Source organism: Xiphophorus maculatus, chromosome 10 (genome assembly GCF_002775205.1).
Source record: "Xiphophorus maculatus strain JP 163 A chromosome 10, X_maculatus-5.0-male, whole genome shotgun sequence".
NCBI classification, from domain to species: Eukaryota; Metazoa; Chordata; class Actinopteri; order Cyprinodontiformes; family Poeciliidae; genus Xiphophorus; species Xiphophorus maculatus.
In genome coordinates, this window is record NC_036452.1 from 15,981,451 (window position 1) to 16,009,367 (window position 27,917).

The 27,917-nt window shown below is 38.3% G+C and overlaps 2 protein-coding genes across 2 annotated transcripts; both read left to right on the forward strand.

Annotated features, from left to right (window-relative positions):
- The first annotated feature begins 544 nt into the window (after positions 1-544).
- tubgcp2 (tubulin gamma complex associated protein 2) lies at positions 545-12,286 on the forward strand. The gene is made up of 18 exons (XM_005805367.3): positions 545-632; positions 986-1,149; positions 1,756-1,884; positions 2,047-2,214; positions 2,963-3,119; positions 3,214-3,421; positions 4,026-4,225; positions 4,496-4,685; positions 5,088-5,233; positions 5,312-5,492; positions 5,611-5,791; positions 6,555-6,727; positions 7,244-7,372; positions 8,061-8,181; positions 8,259-8,402; positions 9,788-9,889; positions 10,323-10,480; positions 11,920-12,286. The coding sequence occupies exons 2-18, from the start codon at positions 1,000-1,002 to the stop codon at positions 11,993-11,995; spliced, it is 2,613 nt and encodes an 870-aa protein (XP_005805424.1). The 5' UTR covers positions 545-632; positions 986-999; the 3' UTR covers positions 11,996-12,286.
- A 689-nt stretch (positions 12,287-12,975) lies between these two features.
- On the forward strand, positions 12,976-27,583 carry LOC102236421 (zinc metalloproteinase-disintegrin-like 2d). Its single transcript, XM_023341223.1, has 23 exons — positions 12,976-12,998; positions 13,704-13,801; positions 16,419-16,525; positions 18,051-18,124; positions 18,195-18,270; positions 18,553-18,629; positions 18,933-19,134; positions 19,516-19,581; positions 20,485-20,547; positions 20,630-20,799; positions 20,886-20,967; positions 21,045-21,184; positions 21,285-21,471; positions 22,635-22,724; positions 22,977-23,175; positions 23,259-23,361; positions 23,467-23,632; positions 23,720-23,800; positions 24,489-24,573; positions 24,876-24,999; positions 25,072-25,231; positions 25,316-25,360; positions 27,244-27,583. Exons 1-23 carry the CDS (start codon positions 12,976-12,978, stop codon positions 27,376-27,378), a joined length of 2,553 nt encoding a protein of 850 aa, XP_023196991.1. The 3' UTR covers positions 27,379-27,583.
- Positions 27,584-27,917: the final 334 nt, after the last annotated feature.

A 27,917-nucleotide genomic window follows, 5' to 3' on the forward strand; every position in this document is an offset into this window, starting at 1 on the left:
ACTTAAACACCACTACAAAATAGAGCAAATATTACATCTAAATTTGTACCAAATCAACAAACAAAATAAATAAGTAGTATTAAAAGCTTCAAATGTGATTTTAAAAAGATTACAACTGTTAATTGCGCACTCCACAAATGCCTACTTATAAGCATAGAAATTTTAATTAATAAAACATTTCATTTTTTATTCTATTGATCAAAGGTATGCATATATATATATATTTTAAATACTGCATTGCATTTCCCGTCTCTCTTATATCTCATTTCGTAATCATTCAGTTATCTTTATAATTAGAAACCCACTGATGTATTTTTTCTTACTTTTAGCAATTTAGCTTGATTCCATATTGTGACAATATTTTTTCTAAAGAAATTAAAGCTTATCTAACTATTAAAGTCAAATAACTTGTTACTATTTGCTAATATTAACACCTAAAATGGATATTGCATTTTCAGAACTTGATAAAACGAGAAAATGGAGCAGAGTCGTGCAGTGTGTGTTTTTGACCTGTAGAGGCCAGTGTTGAGTCCGTGATAGGAATGTTTTTAAACGAAGAAGCAGCATTTGAGTGGTGGTGGGCGCGTTTGGTATCTCTGCAGTTGAAATTTGTTATTTAATTCGACCAACAGGTATTGTATCAACCTTAGAGTTTCGCTATATATATATATTACGGCTAAGGAAAATTGTGTAATATTGTTATATTTTGGTGTTTATTGTTTTATTTCTTAACTGGGTAAGCTATCAACTATTTAGCATCCACATCTTGCAGGCTAGTTAGCTTTCAGAAAACGTAAACTGCAGCTGCGCGTCATCGTTGTTAAGTAGAACAAACAGCTTTTAAAATAGTTTAGAGTCCAGTTATATTAGGATAAGCTTGCTAAGGCTATTGTCCATTTGAATCAGCAGCTCTGATGCAGATGTTTCTCTGAAGTAGAGCTTAGCTAGTCCCAACCTCTCTACTTAAACATAAAATATCTTTCAGCTGCCACAGCCATCATGAGTGAATTCAGGATCCACCATGATGTGAACGAGCTGCTCAGCCTCCTGCAGGTCCGAGGAGGGGATGGGGCGGAGGGATATATCGACCTGCTGCAGAAGCACAGGACTCCTTATGTCACCACCACAGTCTCTGCTCACAGTGCCAAGGTGAGTCACACACACCAACACGAGTATGAAACATGGAAAGAGGACAGAAACGAGGTCAAAAGGCGTCCTCTGTTCAGTTACATCCATCTATTACTTGCTGGTCATTTTTTTGTTGATGTTACTTTTTTTTTACTGCCTTCTGAAAATTGTAAATATTTATATATTTTTCAATAGAACTAAATTTTGATGTATACTTGGGTATCACAAACTATACTCAGAGTTAAAATATGACTTTGTATTCATTAATGAAAGGAGACACAAGGTTTCCCTCAGGAAACTTGCTAAGCGCTGTGGTTGGGGCGCTCGGGCAGTCATTCATGCAACGGCCTGCCGTATTTTTAAGTTAAAAACATTTTTAAAGTTCAGTAACATAATGATGTTATTGAAAGATTGGAAGAGTAATATCTGAACACCAACTATAAAATCTTTAAAAAAAAATGCATACATTTGAATAAAACTTAAATAAATAAGTGATGCTTCGCCTGATGGGTGAACAAGTAAAGCATGGTGGCCCTCCAGGCTTGTAATACACTGGGGAAACTCTGGAGATATGGTGCCAGGGAAATATTTTGTTTTTAAATAAAAATTATTTTGTATAATTTTCAGGTGAAATTAGCAGAGTTCTCAAAAACCCCTGAAGACTTTCTGAGGAAATACGAGGAGCTGAAGTCCAAAAATGTCCGTAATCTTGACCCTCTGGTATATCTGCTCTCCAAACTTTGTGAGGATAAAGAGGTAATGTGTGATAACACAGCATATTTGGAGTGATTTTTCTTTCTTTTCGTTTTCTAATTTTTCTTTTTTCAAACATTTCATAGAAACATTTTTCCTGCTAAATATAGAATTTTTTCAGTGTCAGTAACCTTTCCACCTGCTTTTGCTGTGTTTATATTTTAGACACTTCAGTCTTTACAGCAGAATGCCAAAGAGAGGTCAGAGTCTTCAAACCCAACCACTGCGACCAGTTACTCTCTGCCTCAAACCAGCACAAAGATGTCCATGCAGGAGCTGGATGAACTGCGGAAGAAGCTCGGCAACGTGACGGCCAGCTCCAACGCCCCTTTGGTGAGTTAAAAAAAAAAATTGTCTAGTGACTGGAGGCGGATGATTCTCATCTTCTTTGGTCCTGACTGGTTGGCAGCTCAAAAATCTGGTCGTGTTCCAGTCGCTGAGCTGACTCTAGTCACAGCTACCAGGTTGCCATGACAACAACACTTTTAGGTGTGGATGGTTGCTGAGTAAAGACGTCTCGGAGATAGTTTTTTTTTTTTACTGGTGTTTAAAATTAAGTTAGAGGAAGCTCAGAGATGTATGAAGCTATTAAAAGGAGTTTTTTGGTTTTTTTACAATATCTAGTGACATGTTTACTGCTCATTATCACTTCGAGAGTGAAAAAGCAACTGCTTAAAACCTGTTTAAAAAGATAGTAAAACCATATTTTCAAAGGGACTGCTCTCACATTATTGATGTCTCTGCTTATAGTGTAAATACTCGTGACATGTCAAAACAGTATGTCAAAAAATACAGATTCATTTTTAAATAACTTCTTATATCACTGTGCTTTATGTGACTTTAGTTTTATAACACCTCGTTGCTAACTCTGAGTCTTCTTCCTGCAGTTTCAACATTCATACTGAAGAGTTATGTTGTGGGCACAACCTGGCAGTGTTTAATTTCATTTGATCACTTGTCAGTAAAAAAATCTGACTTTTTAAGATTCAGATCACGCTGAAGATCCTCCACATCGCAATAATTTCTGGAACAATTTGTAGTCCAGAAAAAATTATCGCTTTTAATTTTTCTGTGACCGTAGCCTGCTGAAGTCACACGGAAGATGCTGAGAGACAAACACAACAAGAAGAACCCCACACAGCCCAACCCCGTGTTTCCTAACTGGGTCTACGACCGTCCCGCTCTCATCGGAGACTTCATCACCAGCCCTGCTCCTGCAGATCAAGCTGTCACCATCGGTACACATGGAGCGGGCGGTCCTACAGATTTATGCCACTTGTGTGTTACTGTGCTGATTCCTGTGTAATTTTTTTTTCTATCTCTTGTGGCCAGGCACGTTGCCCCTCCCCTCTCAGGAGCAGTTTGTGGTTGAGGATCTGCTGTTCGTCCTGGTTGGGGTGGATGGACGAGACATCACCGCTCAGCCTGTCCTGGGGAGGCAGAACCGCTCTTTTATAGTTGATGCATCGCTGGACATGTCCATCAAGGAGCTGGTTAACAGAATATTGCCAGTCGCATCATATTACTCAACTATAACACGGTAAAGAGAAGAAACAGAATCTTAGGTTGTCATTTTCATGATTACACTGTAATCATCAACATTTACAGAAAAAATCGCTTAAAATCTACTGCTTTATGATTAAAATAAACTGCAGATGTAGGTCATTTTGGACTTCGTTCCTCATTTAAGTAAATACTCATTTTAATGGCGTCATCTCTATACTCCTCCTCTGTTTTTCTTCTCTCTTCACTTGTAATAATAAAATTTTGGTTTTTCTACATCTATGTTACATGATTAGATCTTAAAAATTACAGAAATTAACTTACTGTGGTCTTTGTTTAGTCATTTTCTTCCAAGTAAAAATGCTCAGAAATCTAATGTCTTTACTCACTTTAAGCTGTAGAATATATTTGCTACTCATGATTAAGAACCCAGGAAAATCATGAAAAATGTGTCAAAATCCAGCATATAATTCATAAGACGTTTACTCTGCTGTGAAGTTACAATATAAACCACATGCTGACTGACTGAATCTGTTTTCGAGAGATCCCAAATAGAGGGGAATAATGAATTACTAAGAAGGTTGAACTTTTAAACTTGATTCTTTTCGATCTGCTTGAAAGAGCTTGAATGTGTTTTCCAGGTTCATTGAGGAGAAGTCGTCCTTTGAGTACGGCCAGGTGAACCACGCTCTGACGGCGGCGATGAGGACCCTGATGAAGGAGTACCTGATCCTGGTCACTCAGCTGGAGCACCTCCAGCGGCAAGGGCTTCTGTCTCTGCAGAAACTCTGGTTCTACATCCAACCCACCATGAGGACCATGGAGATCCTGGCGTCTATCGGTAAGAAACTGAAGGTTTTTTTGATCTGATATTTGACTCTGTAGTCCCTGCTTCTAGCTGCAGTTTCAACCAGGTTTGTTTTGCCTGACGTTCTCACTAGAGGGCGCCGCAGGCACAAACAATAAAATTCACACCTTCTTTTAATAAAGCAATCTTCTGTTCTTCAGAAGACCTTTAAAATATAAATAGTCATGTATTGCCTAATGAATGCCAACAGCTGTAGCTGAAATTACTCTCACTAACCGTTTTCTGTAAAAATAAAATTTTCAGCTTCTTCTTTGGACAAAGGGGAATGTATGGGCGGAGCGACACTAAGCCTTCTTCATGACCGGACCTTCAACTACACGGGCGATAGCCAGGCTCAGGAGCTGTGCCTCTACCTCACTAAAGCAGCCAGCGTCCCGTACTTTGAAATCCTGGAGAAGTGGATCTACAGAGGAATCATCAAGGATCCCTACAGGTTTGTACAGCTAAATCAGAAAGGGAAAAGTATTTTCTTTATATTTTTACATGAATCAATGAAAAAAAAAGCCATAGGAAAGTATGAATTACTTAAACTTTGTCAAAATTTTCCTTGTTACAACTTTTTCTTCTACATTTGAATAAAAGCGAAGAAGAAAAAAAAAATTGTTTTTCTTTCTTAAGTGTATCTTACCTTGATACACTTAAGAAACAAATGCAAACATTTGTCATTTTCTGCTCACCTAGCAATTTATGCACTACTTTGTGTGGGTCTATGACATAAAATGCCAACAAAATGCAAAGTTTGTGGTTGTAATGTAACAAAATATGAAGAAGTATGATGCTGCAAAAATGACTTGAGGATGTTCTTAGTGTGTGTCTGCATTTTGTTGCTGCACAGCGAGTTTATGGTGGAGGAGCACGAGCTGCAGAAGGAGAAAATCCAGGAAGATTACAACGACAAATACTGGGATCAGAGATACACCATCGTACAGCACCGGATCCCCTCTTTTCTTCAGAAAATGGCCGACAAAATACTGAGCACAGGTAAGAACAAACAAAAGCATGAGAAAAGCATTTTAGGTCCTGCGTTTTAACAGTTGTTTGTTTTTTACTATTTTATAGGAAAGTACCTGAATGTGGTGCGGGAGTGCGGCCGAGATGTGACATGTCCGGATGCCAAGGAGGTGCTGTACACTCTGAAGGAACGGGCCTACGTGGAACAGATAGAGAAATCTTACAACTACGCCAGCAAGGTCCTGCTGGACTTCCTCATGGATGAGAAGGAGTTGGTTTTACGTCTCAGGTGAATGATGGAGAGATGCTGCAGTGAAAGTTTCTGCTCGTTCTCCACCCCTCTCCTTTGAGTAAAACAACTCAACCTACCGACCTTAAATCATAAGCGTCTACTTTATGTCCACCAGGTCAATCAAGCACTACTTTTTAATGGACAAAGGAGATTTCTTTGTGCACTTCATGGACCTGACAGAGGAGGAGCTAAAGAAACCGGTGGATGATATTGTTCCTCCCCGACTTGAAGCACTGCTGGAGCTGGCTTTGAGGATGAGCACAGCCAACACCGACCCCTTCAAAGATGACCTGAAGGTGGGAGAAAGTCGTATTACTGCTTTTCTTATGGTTGTGTCAACATGGTTCAGTTTCAGTCAGGTTATGCAGAAACAGCCTGAGATTGGAACATTTAACAAAGTTAATCATTAGGGAAAACTTAAGTAAAAGTGGAGAGTCTTTACATCAATTTCATCTTGATGTAAATACTCTTGTCCATACACACCCCTCAGTTTCTACACAGCCTGAGAAAATATGGAATTTCATTCCTTAATTTTCAAGGAAAAATTAAGGAATCATTCCTTCCTTCGAGGATATTTCCAGCTGGCACTCACTGAGAGCGTCTGTAATCAGAACTATGACTGTAATAATAATAATAATAATAATAATGATGATGGAGGAAGTTGCGATCTAAGAGAGAAATTCAAATGATTGATATTTTTTTATACTGTCTGGGACTATAAGTGTCTCCCAGACAGTCAGTAGTTTTTCCAGGTTCAGTTCCAGAACTCAGAGAAATTTAATGTTGATCTTTAAACCTGGGAATTTGAATATGGAAAAGTGTGGACTGCTTATGTTTTTTCTTTTTAAATGTTTAACATTAAGTGAGCTAGAATAAAATCTTCCCTTAATTTTGTAGTTTTTATGGACAGCAAGTTAAATTATTTAGTTTTTATTGGGGGAAAGGATAAATGAACAGAAAACAAGTGGAAAAAAACAACTCAAAGTCATCAAAATCTTTATGCCATACAAGGTAAAAAATTGCTCACTTTTTTCTGATGTCCACCTTCTCTGTCCTCAGATCGACTTGATGCCTCATGATGTGATCACTCAGCTGCTGCGCGTGCTCGCCATTGAGACCAAGCAGGAGAAGGCCATCATCAACGCGGAGCCCACCGATGGGGCCCTTAGCGGGCTGGAGGCCTTTTCCTTCGACTACATCGTCAAGTGGCCGCTGTCGCTCATCATCAACAGGTTCCACTTAGTCACACTTAAACACAGATTTTTTTTTATTTCAAACTTAAAATAGCGTTGAACAGAAATCTGCAAACATAACCTCCAGTTTCAATTGACTTTCCTGGAGAAACGTCGGGATTTAGTTAAAATTCAAAGTGGTGGCTGATGACTGTGAAGCAGATATGCTGTAAGCCTTGAGCAGCTTAAACTGAAATATAAACAGAAAACCTTGAACATCACAGCTGATGTTGGTTAAGCTGACTAATTTGATTAAAAATTGATGGAAAAGGTGACATTTAAAATGTGAAACCCCCTAACCCTAACCCAGAGGAAAACTGAAGCAAATGTATAAACAGAGACGCTGTCATCAGGATTTTTTTATAGGCTGAGACTCCATTTATTAACATAGATTCCACTATTTAATAGTGGATTATTGTCAAATCCAATCAGCTATTTATTCAAATCTGTGAAACCTTTTTTCTCGTTTGGTTGTAAATGAGTAAAAAGCTTTAGCGATCCTTTTTATTCTTTTAGGAAAGCTCTGACCAGGTACCAGATGCTTTTCAGACACATGTTTTACTGCAAACATGTGGAGCGGCTGCTGTGCAACGTCTGGATCAGCAACAAAGACTTCAAGTTGTATTCTTTGCCTTCTGCTAAATGGTGAGTTTTAAGAATTGAATGTTTTCCAAAGGTTAAGCAAAGGTAGAAGAGTGCAGACAAAAATGGACCAGAAAATACTTGATGCAAAGTGAATTTACAGGGTCAGAGGTGACATACAGTACATGTTGTGGATTTAATGAGAAAATGTTTACTTCAGATGAAAGGCTTGAGACTTGACTTTGGACTTTGAAAAGAAAACAAAAACGACTTGTGAACGTCTCTGCTGTATGGATATAACTCTTTCATAATTAAACCTGATACATATTTCAATGCAGTTCCAGGTAATCATATGCAGATGAAATCTCTCCTGCTCCAAGGAGCTAACACTTTATTTTGATCATCTTAAAACTTAGAATAATGTTTCAGCTGCTCTGTGCAGCTTAGTCCTACTCTGTGAGGAAAAAAAATGTTTAAATTCTGTTATTCCAGGGGTAAAAAATACACAATCCCAAAAAATGTGGGAATCATCTGAAATCAAGACATAACCTGGGATTTAACCGGGTCATCCCTAATTATTATTATTATTAGACATTAGTCATAGAAACTGATGACAGAAGAATCATACTTGTAATGAGAAATTGATGCAAATACTGTAAAAATGTTGAAATCTTCACAAAATGCACTTAGAAGACACATAAAAAGGAAATCTAAAGTGGTAATACTTGAGTAAAAGTTGATCTTTGTGCAGGTTTTCAGCTGCGTTCGCCCTGCGCCAGAGGATGCTCAACTTTGTTCAGAACATCCAGTACTACATGATGTTCGAGGTGATGGAGCCGACCTGGCACGTCATGGAGAACAACCTGAAAACCGTGAGAGAATCATTTCAACAAATCCTCACGCAGGTTTAATCTGTTTCCAGTACTGACTGACTGCTCTCCTTCGTCAGGCTTCGAACATCGACGATGTTCTGTGCCATCACACCAGCTTCCTGGACAACTGTCTGAAGGACTGCATGCTGACGAACCCCGAGCTGCTCAGGATCTTCTCCAAGCTCATGTCCGTCTGCGTCATGTTCACTAACTGCATACAGGTCTGTGGAAGTGGGAAAATAACAAGAAAAAAATAATCTATCAGCTTAAACTATAGGGTTCAAAAGGCCAGCGTCTCGGATAAATCATACTCACACAACAGGAAAGAAGTTTCAAAAATAGACTGAAGTTAAAAAAAAAAAAAAAAAACGTGAATCCACAGGATGTGGCTGTTTCCTGTTCTGACAGCAGCTCAGCATGTAACTACATATGAAAGCAGATATTTACATACAATATAAAACATTTTCTTTCTCATTATTGGACAATAATTCAGACTGAACCTTTTTCTGTTTAGGTCAGCAGGATTCAAGGTATCCATGCATCCTTAAAAAGTATTGTTACGTCCACCAGGCTCGTTTGGTGGGGTAACATTAAAGGAGACCACACAAGGATTTTCTGATTAAATGAAAATTGAATTTATTAAATTATACTAAAGAAATAAAACCTGAAAAATGAATACCTGAAATGAGAGACCAAAATAGATTAATGCAAAACCCATAACCAACTAGAAATAAACAAATGCAAAACAAACCTAACAAAACTCAACCATAAGATACAAACCAAACCAAATGGGGTTCTGAGGAGGGAGAGGGAAAAAGCCTCCTGTCTGTTGCAGCTTTTAAAGCAGCAGAGCACCAATCAGGGAAAATCATAACACCTACAGAAGGCCTGTCTCCAGAACCCTACAAGGAAAAAGGGCAGAGACCCACTGCAGCCGTAACAGTATTGAGTTTTTAATTCATGCATTAAAAATTGGGAGGAAAAAAAATAAGTTGGCCTTAAATTCGTTAATCACATGTCTTAATTTTTATTGTGGCAAAATTTAAGACTATGTAGTTTTCTTTTAGTGTTAATTAATTAAAAATTGTAGTCGTGCGCCGACATCTGCACTGAGTTCTGTGCATTGAGGCGGTTGAGGCTACCACTACCTAATATACCTCTGTTGGCTAGGAAGGGTGAAATTAGCTAGCTTTATTACAGCCATCATGGGTAAGAGTAAATTTTATCACCAGCTGCCTGGACGATGTTCATCGTAGCCAATGGATCACTTCTGCTGGCAATGTGTATCATTTATATATTTGCGATTTCCTTTTGTGCATTTCTGTTGGGATAAATGTCTTAAATTTAATTCATAATGGTCTTAAAAAATCTTAAATTTGTTTTGGTGAAACTTGGAGATTTTTTTTTCACCCCAAACTCAAAGATTTATGTACATTTGCTTAAACTTGCTTGACTTGCCTTTAAACTGTGCAAGTTAGGTTTTTCTCTGAGTGCATTTGTAAAGACTGATGTGGATTTTTATTTAGCTTTCGGAGATCTGATTTCTTCCTCTGAGCTGCCTGAAAAGTAATAGTCAGTCTCTTACATGTTTTCTTGGGTCTTGTAGACATTTACCCAGAGCATGAGGTTGGAGCGCCTCTCCCACGAACAGGGAGCGGTTTACAGACCTGCAGCTGCAAACGAACAGCTGGATGAGAGGGAGAAAAAGGTATTTAAAGACTATGCTCCTTACAACTCTGCCCTCTTAGAAACTCACCGTGCTGCTATTAATGGTAAATTGAAATGTATTCATTTCACTGTGTTGTACCAAATATGAACCAATACATTTCAGTCTACTTTTTAAAATAGTTTTTCACTGAATGTGTGTCAGAGATTATAAAATTAAACTCGCTCAATCAATTTTAACTTAATGTTTTGTATACAGTAGAAAGTAGCTTGCAGTGTATTGACCAAAAGGAAAATAAAGTGATATAGTTACCATGTAGGCACTGGGAATGAATGAATTACTGTTAATTTAACCTTCCAGTTAAATTAAGTCAGATTCACTAAACCAGAGAGTGAAAAATACCATCCATCCATTGCCCACACCTGTGAGCGGTTTTGGTTGATTGTCCAGTTTGCGTTTCTCTTTGCTGCTTCAGTTTTTAGCCGAGGACGGCCTTCAGTCAGACGCCAGCTTCGAAGCCACCATCGGGAAGTTCGACAGTAACTTTAGCATGATGCTGCTGGACCTGCTGGACAAGCTGAGCATCTACAGCACCAACGACTGCGAGCACAGCATGATCAGCATCATCTACAGGTAAACCCAGCAGCATCGCTTTGAACTTTACAGTTCCCTTCACTGTTTCACAGAGCAAACCGGGGTTTAGTTTTGTAACTTCTACTTTTTATTCTGGATGATTCACAACCCTGGCAAATGTACTACTTAGTTTACTTTAGGCCTGGTGTTTCTCAAACATTTAGAAATCTAACCCAATAACCGGTTTAGAGACCTGTGACCCCAGAAATACATTCTTAATAGGTGAGTCAAATGTATTTGTGTAGCATCACTCATACACAGTTTATTAAAAGTGTTGGAAAGAAAAGTACACAAAAATTACATTTAAAAAATGCAATATTTAAAGATTACAATAAAAAGGCAAGAAAATCTCATTGAGTCCACTTTGGACCAAAAGCATTTAGTTTTGTCTTTTCTGCATTAAACTGGAGTGGATTCTGGCCCCTTTCCTCCATTTAATGGGCATAGTCATCAATGACAGTAAGAAACTGTGATCATGCATTGAAACAGAAGTTGTGTGTCATCAGCTTAGGTACGGTAAGTGGTGGTTGTAATGCTCCGGCTTAGAGAGAGCAAAGAGATGCTGAATCAAAATGGCTTGAAAGTGAAGCCTTGAGGATGATGTGATCTTTTCTAGAATGATTTCAACCAAAAAATCATGCCCACTTTTTCATTCCCATCGCTGCTGTAACATTACAGGGATATTTATGATAAATATGGAAGTCAAAAGATGACCAGATATATTTACTGATGTTCTCTGCCTTGCTAAAGTCTTCATAGTCTCATTAAATCCAAAACTTTAATGTATTTGGTTTGGATTTCATGTGATAGACCAACACAAACTAGTGGAAAATTATGAAGTGGAAGATGTGGTTTGTTTTTTTTAACAAATATAAACATCTGAAATGTGTATCTGGATTCAACATCTGTGCTCTGATAGTCCTAAAACAGCTTCACCGTCTAACAAGACAAGCTCCCCAAAACTTTCACCTACAGATGTGTAACAATGATAGAACAGGATGAATACACTCACCACTGTTTGGAGTATTTCGATATTTACATGTAATTTTTACATTATTTGCATGAATGCCAGTAAAATTTTTAAACATTTAAACTTGTGATTGCAACTTGACAAAATTGCAATCACAAGTTGGTTGATTGTAACTTGTGATCTTTTGCACAACTTTCAAAAAATGTTGACATAAATGTTCTTGATAAAATAAAGTATGCCTTATGTACTTAGTTTTATTTTCATAAAGCATGTAAAGGTGAGAAACAGAGAGAGTACCACATATTTTTCCTTCCTGCTATTTATATATTCACAAAGTAATTTATAGTATGCTAGTTTAATAGATCATCTTAAGTAGCTTTATTAATAACTTATGCAGTTAAAGTAACAATGCTTTTTCATCAGTTTCAAATAGTTTTAAAAGGAAGTCCTGATGTGTTTGACTCCACAGGCTGGACTTTAACGGATTCTACACAGAGCGGCTGGAGAGGATGGCTGTGGAGCGCAGTCAAAAAGCTGCAGCGTAGCATGTCTTCTGGGTTTGGAAATAAAATGTCATTCTGCAGTAAAAGGACCTCTCCTCATGGCTGTGCATCACTCAAACCGCACCCTTTAACCGCGGTGCAGACAGCTGCAGCTTTTAACTGCTGATACATCCATGTGCATATATATACAATATTGTATGAAATTTAGTTTTAATGTGCAGAGTCCTATTAATGCTTCAGCTTTGAGAAATGTAACTCATTGTTGGTAACTTATTGCACCTGTATAGTGGAATTGTGTATTTGAAGTGAAATAAAACTTGTGAGCAAAATGCAGTCAGCATTTTTTTGTATTTCAAAAAAATCCCCGTGTGAACAACCTCATGCATTTATTTGTTAGTTTAAGAAAAATGCATAAATAATTTTGCTGGTTTGTTTGCTTACATGTTGGTCAATTGCACACAACTTTAAGAATCTAACAGGAAATGCTTTTGTGAATTCAGAATAAAAGCCCGTGATTAACCACAAAGCAAACTGCTGTTAGAGCAAGAGTTGGAGAATTTCAGAAGGAATTTAAAACTACTTTCACCCCTGAAAACGGTGACCGTCGAGCTGCACTTAGTTCAACACAGTGGTTTTTACTGAAACGAGGTAAGGAAGGTAAAGGCTTCTCTTTAAACTAACAGTCTTCGAGCTACATGGAATAAATCATTTAAGAGGTCACTGTAGACTTCAGCCATTTCCATTTTAGTTCAGTGAAAATATCTGAAACGCGTAGAGATAAGTGAGGAATTATGCTGGTGATTATCAGAAAATGTTTAGAAGATATTTCTGCTGACTTTGTGCCAGACATGACAACATGCCTTCTCAAGGTTAGAGAAGACAGTCAGGGTTTTTTGTTGCCGGTTCTACTTGAGTTTGTGGCAGCCTGTTGGAGAAACCTAGAAATGGATTTAAAACTAAACATTAGATTTTTTTAATGTTGTGTTTTATTTACCCAGTTCATTTTATACACTTTGGAACAAATGACCACAGAGAAAACCGAATTGTATCGTGCTTGTATTCATTGAAGAGGGTGCTTACTTGATCTTTCTATGGTTTACTCTCTACAAAGAGGATAAACCATAGGAAGTCATTGCTAAACTATTGAGCTGTTTACAAAGGGCTTATTAGTGGAAAGTTTAGTGGAAAGTAAAAATAGCTGCACAGTTCCCAAACAAATATTTAGTGCATATCCTGTATAGCACATGCACTAAATACATAAATCAACATTTATTTAATTTTAAAAATATTTAATTTTATTTTTCTTCTGAGAATAAAAACAAGTTGGAAAATGTGCTCTGGTGTGGCTTGTCAGTGTAAGGGTGCTTTTTTGAAGATGTAAATTTAGGTCTTAGGTTCTAAACATACTTTTTGATAAGCCCACATTTCTGCTTTTTTTTTTTGACATAATATTAAATGTTTTCCTTAGTTGTAAGCAGAATACCATAATAATTAACAGAAATAAAGACTTGAAAATATCAGTCTGAACATAACTGATCTATGTAATGTATTTCACATAATGAGTTTAGTTACTGAATTTTCTATAATATTCTAAATATTGAATGGGTCTGTAGCACATAGAGTAAAACAGTAACACCTTGTTTTTGTAAGACCGGTTTTGGTTTTATTTTGAAATGTTATTTGCCGGAAGTGACTCATCGTCTTCTTGTAACGGTTTCGGCAAATGACTGCGATGGCGTCATCGCTCCAGGCGGAGCCTCAGCGATGATTCACGGCAAAGTTACCGAAGAGCAGAAAGGTTGTCGGCAGGCGTCGGGGAGAACATGCTGTCTCTGTGCCTGATCTGGGGTAAGTTTTATTTATTTATTTATTTATTTATTTATTTATTGCTGAACCAAAAAAAAAAAAAAAAGTTAGACAGACTCAGATAACCTTTCGGCTAACAGACCCTTTTTAGCAAAAAGGTTCTAAATAGTCTTCTGTAGCAACAAGTTAAGACTTTTAAGTAAAATAAGGTTTTGCATACCAGTTAAAAAGTTCTGAAATACATATTGGGTATTAGTTTTAGCGTCATTTTTGATGTTTTCACTTGTACAAAACATATGTTGGCAGCAGATAAAGATAAGCAACCCAACACTTTACAAACAAGTTTTTTTTTTCCTATTTAATATGTCGACAATTTTACTACTTTTTAAATGATTTAAATCTGCATCGTAAAACATTACAAACTTATATGAAAACACTCACTTTTATTTTAATTTTGGTGAGAACAAAACGGCTCCACCTCATTCAGGTTATCGCGGCGCGGTTTTAACCGTAAAAGGTTGCTTTTCTGTGCAGCATAAACAAATGATGATATTGTAACTAACAACTTTGTTCAATCTAGCTATCATTCAAAGATTTTTTTTCCTGGACGTCTATATTCCCTTGAGTCTTGACTAACTCATTAAAAACAGTTTTTATCCAGAGGTATGTTATCAGCAGGCTGCCACCAATACAAGCAAATGTTCAGCAACTAATACATTCCAAAGAACCATTTTTTCCTCTTCTTCCTACTAAATAAAAATAGTTTAGAATTTACATGTTCCTCTGCAAAACGGAGTTGATCAATTTTTTAGAAAGTCTTTGCATCTCTTTTTTTTTTTTCTCAACAGTTACAAGGAAACAATTTGACTTCTGTTTTTACCATGACTGCATGATAACTGAAAACCACCCAAACAGAAAACTAAGCCCTTATTTCTGGTTTTAATACTCTACTAGACAAGCATTTTTTTTTCTATGAGGCTTTGACCTTCCAGTACACATTTTAATAACATTTTCTATTTCAGAACTATTATAAATTAAGAAAAAGAACAACACTCAATGTTCTTTTTTTGCAGTTGCTGCCATTGAGCAATCGTTTCTAGAATGGCACCGCTGGTAGTGGCTGCATGTTGGAACAGATCTGGTGTCTGATTTGTTCTTTTTCCAGACTTTTCTCTTTCTTTCTTTCTTTCTTTCTTTCTTTCTTTCTTTCTTTCTTTCTTTCTTTCTTTCTTTCTTTCTTTCTTTCTTTCTTTCTTTCTTTCTTTCTTTCTATCTTTCTTATTCAGTTGAGTCATTCCATTTTTGTCCAATTATTCCCAATAGTTTTGGATGCTGTGCAGCTGTACACATTTTTGCTCTTACTTCTTTACTTTAGTACAGTTGTTATAACCGTGGTAACAAAGTATTGTTTTTACACCTGGGAGCAGCAACTGATTAGCATCTCAAAAGCTCAAATAATATCTGAACTATGACCCCCAAAACGCAATGAGGCTACATGGATACAGAGCAGAACTAAAGAGAAGAGAAAGAAGGAGGAAGGTCAAGCCATCAATCATAATGAGCGAGGGTCATATTTCCTATTCCAACGTTTCTCTGCTTGGCTTTCTAACCAGGCAGAGACTTAAAGAGGAGCGACAAGAACAAATGAGGTGGATTAGCAGTGCTTGTCAACAACAGACAGTATCATCTAGGACAGTGGTTCTCAAACTTTTTTCAGTGATGTACCCCCTTAAAAATATAATTTTAGTCAAGTACCCCCTGACACGGGCAAAACATTTGTGGAATAAAAAAGAGGTACAGTGCTGTAAATACCCTGTAAATACTGAATATAAAATTCAGTGCATGAACACACATTTATATTTTATCGAACTTTTTACAAAATAATTTTTCCCAATACTTATTATGAGGAGCCTACTGATTTTTTAAAGATATTTTGAAAAGCTTCACGTACCCCCTGCAGTACCGCCACGTACCCCCAGGGGTACGCGTACCCCCATTTGAGAACCACTGATCTAGGACATAATATAGTGGAATATTGTCTCTGCTGCCCAGAAATTGAGCTGTCAGGACAACTTGACAGTCATGATACTGTCGTACAGCAAAAGGTCTTCAGCCAGAAGACTCTGAATATACTTCATTCATTTGAGTTATTATAACATTTAATTTCCCTTTGGGATAAATAAAGTATTTTTGAATTGAATTTAATTAAAGCAGGATTTTACTGTTTTTATAACAAAGACATAAAAGAAACTTAGCTGCTAAAAATTTGTTGACAAAAAATTAATTGGCAAACATGACTAGAACAGCAGGTTTATTATCTAGTATTATCATATTAATGGAAAGTTAAGTGCAAGGAAAAGGTGAAATGTTCCTGACAAATTGCTGAGTGCAAATTCTGGTCAGTACCCAGATCTACTTTTCAGCGGGTTAACATGTCTGTAATAAAACATGATTTATTGGTCTAACTATGTATTTCCATCAGCTGTTAGCCAAATCCATTAAAACTGAATACAATAACGCCTTGAATTATTTCTCTCTGGGTTTACTGGATTCATAAAATCTAAAAATTTGACCTTTTAAATGTATTTATTGAAATACAAACCTTTTCCATGCCGTCCTGATGTACTGAGATGCAGCGACCTGCATTTGTGGCTTCCAGGTTTTGTCTTGCACGGCTCAGGACAGCTGTCTCACGTCCAGCAGTACGAAGTGGTCCGACCTCAGAGACGTCACGAGAGACGGACCAGGAGCCTTCAGGACAACCAGGTGAGATCGCCTCACCTGTTCTTCAGTCTGCTGGTGGAATTGGGAAATATTTATGTAGGGTTTTCTGCTCTTGTTTTGTCATCTTTGTTTACTGATTTACCCACGGCTGTCAGGTTCAAGTACAGTCACACCCCTCTGGTGATTTCTGTCCTCTCATTAGAACAGGAAAACCTTCAATGGGCGACGCTTTGGTCGTTTCCTAATCGGATTCTTGAGACTCTAGTTTGAGTTTAGGTGATGCAAATGAAGAGCTTTATCGTTCAGGTAGGCTCTTCCTTCACCACAGCAGACCATCCAAATTTAAGCAGATAATGTCCCAGTCTAGTGGGACATTATCTGACGATTATATTAGTAATCAATTAATCTATTCATTATTCTGACGATGAATCAATAAATCGGATAAAAGCTGGCACATTCCTCTGATTTTTTTGGTTACAACTTAAGCATTTTCTATGCAATATTAGAAATACTTTGAAAGATGCGACAGATAAATTACCTTTTAAAATAATAAAAAAAAATAAACATTTTATTGCCTGTGAATTTGAACATGATGAAACTAAAACTGCCACTTGAGGAGTTTTGAATAAAACATATTTACAGACAAACAGGCTTTTATCTTAAAAGCAAAATGTGTAATGTATATTTTGTACAGTCTTGGCTTGTTTTATTGCTCTGAATATGCTTTTTTTTTTGTTTTTTTCTTTGCAAAGTGTCTTTTTAACGATTAATCAATTATTAAATTAGCCGATTATTTCCATAATCAACTCATCACGATTAATCTGATTGATCATTTCAGCCCTGCTCAGATCCATTTATCCGTCTCTTGCTCCACTCATCACTCATAAGCAACATCAATTAATCTGAAACTAAAAATATGCCCTCAGGTCATATGAGGCAACTACAGAGTCAGTCAGTGACCTTCGGCTTAAGTACAAAGCCTGGTTATGGACAACCGGGCAGAGATAGGTCAGATTCAGGCTGTTCAAAACACGCCACTCCGTTTGACTCCAATCATTACCCAAATGGACACACAAGTCCCCTGAAAAAGATACGGCATCCTCAGATGACATCAGTCTGATACTCCTAAGAAGGATGGGGTCCCCAGACTGCTGCTTGGCGCTCAAGCAGAACAGAACCTCAAAGACACGACTCTCTGTCTCGCTCACTGGGAAGGACCCCAGTACAGAATCACCCAGAGGCTTTAATAAACTGTGAGATCCAGGATGTAAAGAATCTGGTGAGATCTGATAAAGAATCATATGATGTTGTAAAAGTAAAATTGTTGACTCCATGAATGTTTAACAGGCTCCTTGAATACACTGAAGCCATTTTTTGTAGCAAAGCTGTTGAAAATCAGTCAATTCATCACCAACAAAGTGATCACATTCATAGATCTAGTCATCTTCAGTGACAGAAAAAAAAAGCATCTCCAGTCCTCAATTTAACATTTAAATGACTAAGGTCATGCGGATGATTTCACATAACTTAAAATCTCTACGGCAATTAATGATTATACCTTCTGCAGCTTTATCCTGATGCAGTTCAGTATGACTTGATGATTGAAGGCAAAAACCACTCTGTTCATCTGGAAAAGAACAGGTAAATATCAGATTCTCACTAAAGTGTCTCAGCTTGTACCCGTTAAGCTGACCTTATATTCTGCTTACAGGAATCTTATTGGTGAAAACTACACTGAAACATATTATTCAGAGGATGGAAAAAGGGTGACAACATCTCCAAATGAGGTAAAAACCTATTTTTGGTCATTTTAGAGAGTAATATTTTAGGACAGCAGCTCTTCAGTGTAGATTTTCATCTCAGTTAACACCTTGAGAAGTTTTCTAAGTTGCACAATTCTGATCTCTTGTATAAATATACAAACTGCTTGTCTATAAACATTAGTATTAGACCTCAGATTGTCCTCAAGTGACCCATCATAATAAAAATGCTGCATTCCAAACATGCAACTAAGGATTTTATGGATGTGGAAAACAAAGAGGCTCTTTGTTAATGACGTTTCCTTGCAGGAACACTGCTTCTACCACGGACATGTTCAAGGTGAGGCTGACTCCTCGGTCAGCGTGGGAATCTGTTCGGGCATCAGGTAAAGCACATTCTCTCAACCTGGCTCTTCTTTGCATTTCATCTCTTACTCAAAGCTGTTTCCAGGGAAAATAACTGAGAGTACTCCTGCTTCATATTTTGTCAACTTCTTTAGTCTCATGGTTGTTTTCTATGAACTGATTTTATTTTTTTTTTTAATCTCTTGCTGCATTTAGTTCTGCAAGTATCTTATGTATCACTTTTTTAACATCAGATTTTTTTTTTCTTGCCTTTATATGAACAGTTTGTCCAAAGGCATGTTTACATTTCTAATTCCTGCTGCTGTTTCCTGTGTCGGTGCTAGCGGCTTTCTGAGAGTCCGGCAGCAGGTTTACCTGATCGAGCCTCTGGGACAGACTGCGGACGAAGAGCACGCAGTCTACAGACGGGAGCAACTGAAGACGCCCGGCGCTGGCTTCTCTTCTAATGCCTCCACGTTGTTTGATCGGGACCAGAACCAGGAGCCGAACCCTCAGCCAGAAGGCCTCTTCAGGTCCAGATCATGGGTTCGTCTTTTGCTCCCTGGAATTGGAAATGTGGCAACTGGTTTGCGAGCGGCTGGTTTGATTTACCTTTGAAACGATATATGTCACCACGATGCCATTATATGACAGGGAGATCTGATCGTGCATGACGCCAGATGATTTTCTTTCTGCTTTAACTTTTCCAAACAAACCGCGTTTGAGTCTTTTTCTCACTGTTTCGTCCTGAACTTTTGACCTTTACGGTGCAGGCTGTAGATAGAGCCTGCACTTCCTCTAAGAGTTTTTGCACTTTCTCTTAAGTTTCACAGAGTCTTTCTGAAATGCATTGTCTTGTTTTTATTTCTCAATATAAAACAATTTAAAATATGAAAACTGAATATCCTTTTTTTTTTCTCCATTCAGAAAACAAAATCACCACCAGGGCCTCAGAAGTTTGTCGAGCTGTACGTTGTGGTGGACAGCACTGAGGTGAGTATGCTGATCAAACACACCGTCCTGTTGTAACTCTTGTTTTGCAAACGGATGGAGGCCAAGAGTAATAAACGAAGCATGCTGGAGAACATGAATCCACAATCTGCCTTGTGTGTATGTGGGTCGATTACATCACAAAGCACAAGAATACAGCTGGTTAGTTGGCATTAGTAAGGAAAGAAATGTATCTTAAACGCAGGATAAAAGGAAAACTCAACAGGATAGATACAAATGGATGTACTCAAAAGAACTGTGCTAAGAATCCTAATGCCTCTTGTGATGTAGATCGATGTTTGAGTGAAAATTTATTAAATTACATTTTAATAACTAAATACCAAAACCAATAGAAAAGCTGACCATGAAATATTGTTCCATAGGTAACAAACTATACCTTTTGGGAATTTGTTGGATTTTATAGAAAAGTTTGGCTCCTGGCTTTAACCTCCTGAGACCCTGCATCCTCATATGAGGACATTACATTTTTGTAAACACAGATGTAAATAATAACATTGATTGAATGGTCTTATCGTCACACAGATAGACCCAATGTCCTCGTCTGAGGACATTGGGTTTTGAGAAAACCACTTATTGTAGAAAGCTGAAATTTCATTTTTAGGCCAATTGGGTCCTTATGATCCCAAATGACAAGGAGAAATGTATATGCAAAAACAGACCCGTTGTCCTCATATGAGGGCATTGGTTTTGACATAGTTCAAGAGCACATAGAAAGCTAAAATTTAATTTCAACTAAAATTAGGTCATACTAATCCCAAATAGTAAGGAGACATAAAAAATGCACATCAAACAAAAGCCCGGGTCTCAGGAGGTTAAGTCTGTACATCTTTAGGAAAACAGACTATCTTGACATCTTGACTTTGTTTTTTTCCCCTCCTTTTGCAGTACAAACAGTATCGAGACGATACCAGGTCGCGTATTCTCGGTGTCGTGAATCACATTGATAAGGTATATTTGTTCCCAGCTGTGTGCAGTTTGAAACGTAATCACTTCTGTTTGTTTCTGAACATTTGCTCTTCTCCGCCTGCAGCTCTACCGCTTCGTCAACATCCGCATCATGCTGGTGGGCTTGGAGATTTGGCCCTACAAAGATCTCGTCGTCGTGGACGGAAACCCAGACACGGCTCTGGAGAACCTGATGGTGTGGCGCCAGGCCGACCTCTTGAAGAGAGCAAAGCATGATAACGTCCAGCTTGTGACGTGAGGACTGCTGAGGAGCAAAAACTGTAGAAGTTTAAATCTTTGACACACAGTTTGAGCTCATGTTAGACTCTCGTTTTCCACAGGGGCAAAGACTTTTCCGACGACACAGTCGGACTGGCTAATAAGTTTGCCATGTGCACCATGAACTCTGGGGGAGTCAATCAGGTGGGTGTGACAGCAGAAGCATATGAACAGCATTTTGTTGTACATTTGAAAGCATCAGATCTCCATGTCTGCTTTAGGATCACCATGGTAACCCGCTCGGCCTCGCCTCCACCATTGCTCATGAGATGGGGCATAGCTTCGGCATGTCCCACGATGCTGCAGGGTGTGTGTGTGGTCCAGCTTACAGCAGCAACTGTGTAATGACTGAAAAGCTCAAGTAAGAGCAAATGATGTTAAAACTGTCTTATCAGCTTATTTCTTTGATTTGTTTATGTTTAAACCCTTCGCTAACTCTCTTGTGTTTACCTCCCTCTCAGTGTTGCAGGCCAGGGCTTCCCAGACTTTTTCAGTGACTGTAGCATCCAGCAACTCACTCAGTTCATGGACAGAGCTCAGCCCAGCTGCCTGGACCCACCAGGCCGCATCAGCACCATCGCATTAGGCCCTCGCTGCGGTAACGGCCTGCTGGACGGTGGAGAGGAGTGTGACTGTGGTGCAGCAGAGGTAAAAACCTTCAACTCTGAGGTTACAGCTGATAATCTTAATGAAAGAGGGAAATGACGACAGGAATCCATTCATTTTCAGTTTGACCGTCGTGACAGAAATCCCATGTCTCTTTAGTCAGTAGCTGCTCCATACTGATGTGCTACCAGTACCAGGTCATGCTACTTCAACAGTCATCTGTGTGGAATTTGTTACTGCAGAAAGAAGACTGAAAGTTAACAATTAATTAGCTAAAAGTTAGTTATTAATGGACATCAATGGCGAGGTGTTAGAAATGAAGTGAGAGGAGACACAAAAGTCATGATTTTTACTGACACAAAATGTTTTATTCTTGTTTACATCTCTGGAAAAAAATTAACAGACCACTTAAAATGATCAGTTTCTCTGATTTTACTTGTTATAGGTATATATTTGTGTAAATTGAACATTATCATTGAAATTCCTAGCAAAACCTTTGTATTTATTTGCAGAAAACGAGAAATGGTCAAAATACTGAAAAAGATGCAGGGATTTTAGACCTCAAATAATGCAAAGAAAACAAGTGCAAATTCATTTAGAAACGACAATACTAGTGTTTTAACTCAGGTTGAGTTCAGAAATCAATGTTTGGTGGAGTAAGCAGGAGGTTTTCAATGGGGTTCAATGCAGTGGGCTCTTCATTTCCACAGCTTTATGTTCTGCATGTCAAATTAAATTCACCTGAGTTTATATCTTTGCTAACTACAGTAAATGTGCTAAACTCTAGTATAAGATGCTAAAGGCAGTTTAGAATGTCAATCTGAAGCATCTTGTCTATAGTAGTAAAAATCCTCTTACTTAAAATGTTCTCTTGCCCCTGCTTTTAATACAAATAACTCGCAAAAGCTCACAACAAGAAGTTTATCTATATAACACATTTCAACAATTCAAAGTGCTTTGTATTATAGAAACATAATACAGCCACCAGTTATGAAATAAGCAGTAAACCTTAGATTTTGTCAAATGCCGTCGATGAAATCCTCAAGTAATGTACATAAAATATTTTGATCATTTGAAGCTCATTGGCTTTTCTGGAGTTTTCTGGAAGGAAGCCTTGCAAGACGCATTTTGAATGTTTTTAAGTTTCGCTCTTGAAAAGAAATCTACACATTTCTAATGGTTGCATGTTTGTGTTTTCTTTCCAGGAATGCATCAATCCTTGCTGTGATGCCTCAACGTGTCGCCTGACTGAGGGATCTCAGTGCGCTCATGGAGAATGCTGCGAAAGCTGTCAGGTGCTGAACTCTTCTGTACATTTAGAGGTCCTACAAACTTAAAAACAGGATGTCAACTTTGAGCTCACAAGAAAATAATAAGACTTAACACAGAATGCAGTTTTCAAACCATGACTTCATCCGTCTCTCATCGGAGGTTTGTGATAATGAGTGTTTCACCTCACTGCAGAGAAATCTTTATCCTCTCTAGGCTTTTTATTTTGAACAATATTTTTCATATTTTATTCACCTGGCATGTTTTGCAACCCACAGCTGAAAGCGTCTGGCAGCATCTGCCGGAGAGCTGCTGGGTCATGTGACCTCCCTGAATACTGCAGCGGTGACTCAGCGGATTGTCCTGAAGACAGCTTCGAGATGAACGGCAAGCCTTGTTACGGCCAGGCGCCGGGCTACTGCTACGACGGCCAGTGTCCCACACGAGCGAAGCACTGTTGGAGGCTGTTTGGAGAAGGTACTACACACACATTCAGAAATACTGTTTAATGTGTTGCCAAAATGTCAAAATTATATAACTCGTTTGGTTTCATCTCGCAGGAGCTAAAGAGGGCCCTGATTTTTGCTTCGACCTGAATAAACAGGGCCAGGAAGGCGCCAACTGTGGGAGGGATGGACAGAGCTTCATTAAGTGTTCCCCTCAGTATGTATCATTTCAAATGAAATCTGTTCAGCACCTGCAGATGCTAGGGATGTGACTAAATCCTCAGTAGATTTTCGATGAACTTAACCGTTTTTATTATTGCAGGGACCGGAAGTGCGGGTCTATGTTTTGTGTTGGAGGGGAGGAGCCAATCACAGGTAAACACGCAGCCTTCAGGGTGTTGGGTGCGACGTGTAGGGTTCTTGTTGAGGTCGATAGAACCAGAAACTTTGACATGGTGCCAAACGGAACCACATGTGGAGACAATCAGGTAAGAAAAAAGAAAAAACTAAGGAAGGAGACACTTTGTGCAAATTATCTCGACTTCTTTTGCTCAAGGTGAAACGTGTGTTTGCAGGTTTGCCTCAGCAGCAAATGTGTGGATGTCTCAGTTTTCGGCAAAAGAGAGGACTGTGCAAAGAAATGTAACAGCAACGGGGTACGTCTCATAGTGTCTTTGTAGTCCAGTTGTGCTTTTGCTCATGTAAGTTGGACGTATGGGCCTTTCCCAGCCATTAGGTAAATTAAAATGACTAACTAGATCAGCGGAGTCAAACTCATTTTCGTTTTGGGCCAAATCAAGATCATAAATGCTCTTAAAGGGCCGGTCGTGCCAGAATGTATTGATAAAACCTGTTCACAAACTGTTAAAATATTGATTCATTCTTAAAATTAAATAATATTATTGAACATATTTTCAGTTCCTCCAGGATTTTGTGATTCTTTTTGTGATTTATTGCAATAAAAGTCAACATGCTTGTGGTACTAATTTGGAAATATTTGCAATATTTATTTATGTCGGTAAATGCAACTTTTTATTACTCGCTGTACAGAGTAATTAAGGCAGCCTTAATTGATCTGACATCAATTAAGGCTGAGTCAGCTGCTTAGTACAAGTAAAGTTTTAAGACAATTTTTGAGAAAAATCTGCAATAAACTCCCAATTATGTATTACTGCAAAACAGTGTTCAGATTTGTTGAATTTTCAGGATAATTCTCAAGAAACTGGAGGGACTGATTGATATAATTTGGCAGTGAACAGATAAAAACTGCATTAATTTGATTGATAACGTCATAATTAAGACACTTAGTGCCCTCTTCAGCTGTTTTTTAAACTTCATTTTTAGGTGTGTAATCACAAGAATGAATGCCACTGTAATCCTGGGTGGGCTCCGCCGCACTGTGACATCAAATATGCGGACATACCTAAAGGTAAACGTTCACATTTCTGCCGCTCTTTGACCAAACCCATTTTCACATTTTGTCGTCCTGCAGCCACAAACCTCAATGTGTTTTATATGGATTTATATGATAGACCAACTAAAAGTAGTTAATGATGGTAAATGAAAAGGTTATGTGTAGTTTTAAAGAAATAAATAAATCTGAAAAGTTTGGTGTGAAATGTTCAGTTTGTCCCTTGTCGACCTGCTGAGAGAGAGTCTGTGAAGGATGTCATTTTGTACTTTTAATAAAATAGACGATATCAGAGTGTATTTTCTTTTTCCCGCCTGCAGGTCAGACTGTGATGATAGCTGGAGTGTGTGCAGGGATCTCGACCCTGCTGGTGATCACTCTGGTGATCGCAGGACTGATGTGCTGCAGGAAGAACAACATAAGGGACAGATACATGTATAAAAGGTAGATCGTCTCCTCCCCTCTTTGTGACATTCGGTTTTTATCCTCCCTGCTGATTGAATCTCGTTTTCACAGGAAAAAACAACCATCTCCTGGTAAACTGAAGCCCGTGTTCCAGGAAAAAGCCGTCAGAGACAGACCTCAGATCAGCCAGCCCACTCTGATGGGGTCCACTTCCTCTCGGGTCTGCCGTCCTCTGGTTGTTGCTGTGACTCCCTGCAGACCTTCTCCACAGGTAGACTCACCTCCTCCATGTTTATCCACATAATAACAGCATATTTCTTTAACCCAAAGTAACCAACTCCTTGTTGTTCTTCAGCCTCCTGCCAAACCTTCAGTTTCCTGCACCTCTGAGACCGAGCCGGTAAGCCTGCAGCTGGTTTTAGTCTTCCAGAGATTTAATGCATAATCCAAACTCAGGATCACATTTGGAGTCAGCAGCTGAAGTCTTGGATCTCATCCGGAGTTCAAAAGACGATGTAAATAAAAGATGGCGGCTAGAGAGACGGTCCATGTTGTTTCTGTTGGACAGGACGGTGTAATTTTCTCTACCGTTATCTTTATGAAAACCTTTAAACACTTTATTTCAAAGGCTTCAAAAATGCTCCGACATCACGTAACCTAAAAGATGGATAGTTTTGTTGCTGTATTTGTCTCCTCCTGATAATATGGAAAGCACATTTGTAGTGCAAGATAAAGTTATTTTTTCTCCTCTCTGTTTTGATAATACTTGTTGATGATTTGGCGCCTTACAAAAAAAACGTTTCAGTTCTCTTGCTTTATCGACTTGGTGCTGTCTTTTGAACATCATGAAAGTTAACGACTAGTGTTTCGACTGCTTTTGTTTTGACATCCCATCATTAGTATAAATATTTACTGATAAATAGATCCGCAAAACAATTAATAGTTTTTCAAGAGTTTACTGGAATCAAACCTTTAAGTACCAATAGAATTTTTATTTTTTTGGTGCTTTTGGTGCCAGCAGCGGTATTGCATTTTAAGGAACTCTGTTGTTAATTCATATTCACACAAATATCTATGAAGACAGATTATAGAGGCAGAAATCTATCTTTCTGGCCAGTACTAAAGAACAAACAAATAGAGAGATTTATCCTGAAATATTAGGAAACTTTGACTTTCATGGGTCTGTTTTCATCAAAATAAAAGGTTTACAACTTGAAAAAATGTAAACAAGGAATGTTACTGTCTTTTTGTTTAGCTACAAACAACTCATTGTACTTTATCAACATCTTAGGTTCAATATGCATTTTCTTGAGCATCTATTTTTATTGAAAGTGAGGTACCGGTTTCATCTGCGATGATCCAAGCCTTTATCTTCTCTGAATAAACCAGAGGCGAGTCTGTTTGAGGTTCAGTCGCGTCTCAGTGAAAGTCGAACTGCTGCTGCTCAGATCCTCCATCTGCCACGATTTCACAGCGAATCATTCAAACCGAACTTTCCTCAACTTTCGGTGATTACCGATTCGCTCTTTGGGAACAGGAAACGTGTTAGTGTTGCGTTTAGCTGCCCACGCAACAACCTGAGGCTTGATTTACTTTTGTTTTAAAATAGAAAAGTTGAAAGTCCAGAGGTGACTGCAGCTTCTCCCACAGCAGCTTCTTGTACAGCTTCACATTAAATCAGACAAAAAAAAACAAAAACACAATGTATCAAATAAAGAACCAAAGAAAGAAGCCAAAACCTCTGAAGCTTTTTCATATTCTGTCACATAATTGAACATATTTAAACACCAGTAAAGAGTTTTCTTTCAGTATTTCAATGTATTCATCTCCACCCGTCTTCCATGTCACTGTTCAAGAAAAGCATCCCTCAGCATGATGCTGCCACCACCATGTTTCCCTATGAGAATGTGGTGTTCTGGGTCAAGCACAGTCTGATCAGATGAGTGAGGGAGTGAATACTTTTCACAGTCTGAGATCAAATCTGAGCATTGGGGAAGAAGTGCTTCTATTTGTTTATTCGTTTAGTCTATTTATAGATTTTAGCTGAATGTTTGGATGTGAGCAACACAATTTAACTACTTTTATTGTCATTTATCTGACGTGGTTTCCTTTTATAGGTCTGTCAAAATAAAAGCATTCACACTTCCCGGTTTGGTTCTCTCTAAAAGAAAGCGTCTCACCTAAGGTTAAAGGCGCTTTAGACGCAAGAGAAACTGGTTCAGATTGTTTTTAACTGGCACAAGAAGCTCATTAAAATCTTTTTGATTTTATTTTGATTTTCAGAGTCATGGAACCAAACCACGTCCTCCACCCGTACCTCCGGTCAAACCCTCCCCTCCTCTGGTTGCCAGATTCAAGAAACCTCCCCCTCCTCCTCCTCCACCGCAGGCGAAGTCTCGCTTCATCAGACCTGCGTGACGTTCTGGTTAGTCTGAAGGGTTGAAAATGCACGCGGCCCACCGGCGGCGGAGAAGCTAAAGTTCAAATAACTTTAACAACTCAAGACTAACAGTTGCAGAGCTGCTGTGCAACTGTGATGTTTTTACTCTGTTTGTAAAAACAAAAACTCTTTTCTACATTTTTACATCAAATACCGACATGCACTTTGATTTTTTAAATTTTTTATTTCACATTAGTGTAGCTGTAAGAAATGTAATAAAGTTATTTATTTTTTCTTTAGGGTTCATTTTTATAAAGGTATATGGCCTTTTTTTAAAAACTTTTATTCTGAAGGCCTCCTACTCTTACGATGTGTCTCTTTGGACGCTGCTGTTGGCTCAGATGCAAACGTTAACTATTACCTGCTTTTCTAATGTCTCTAAATAACAGAGACTGAGGGCAGACGGGTCTCGTTGAATATTTTCTGCCCAATAAAACCTCCAAATAAAGGCGTCCTGGTCAGATGCCTGATCCACATCCACTTTAATGTGAAGTTCTGCTCCCACTCGCTCCCCGGT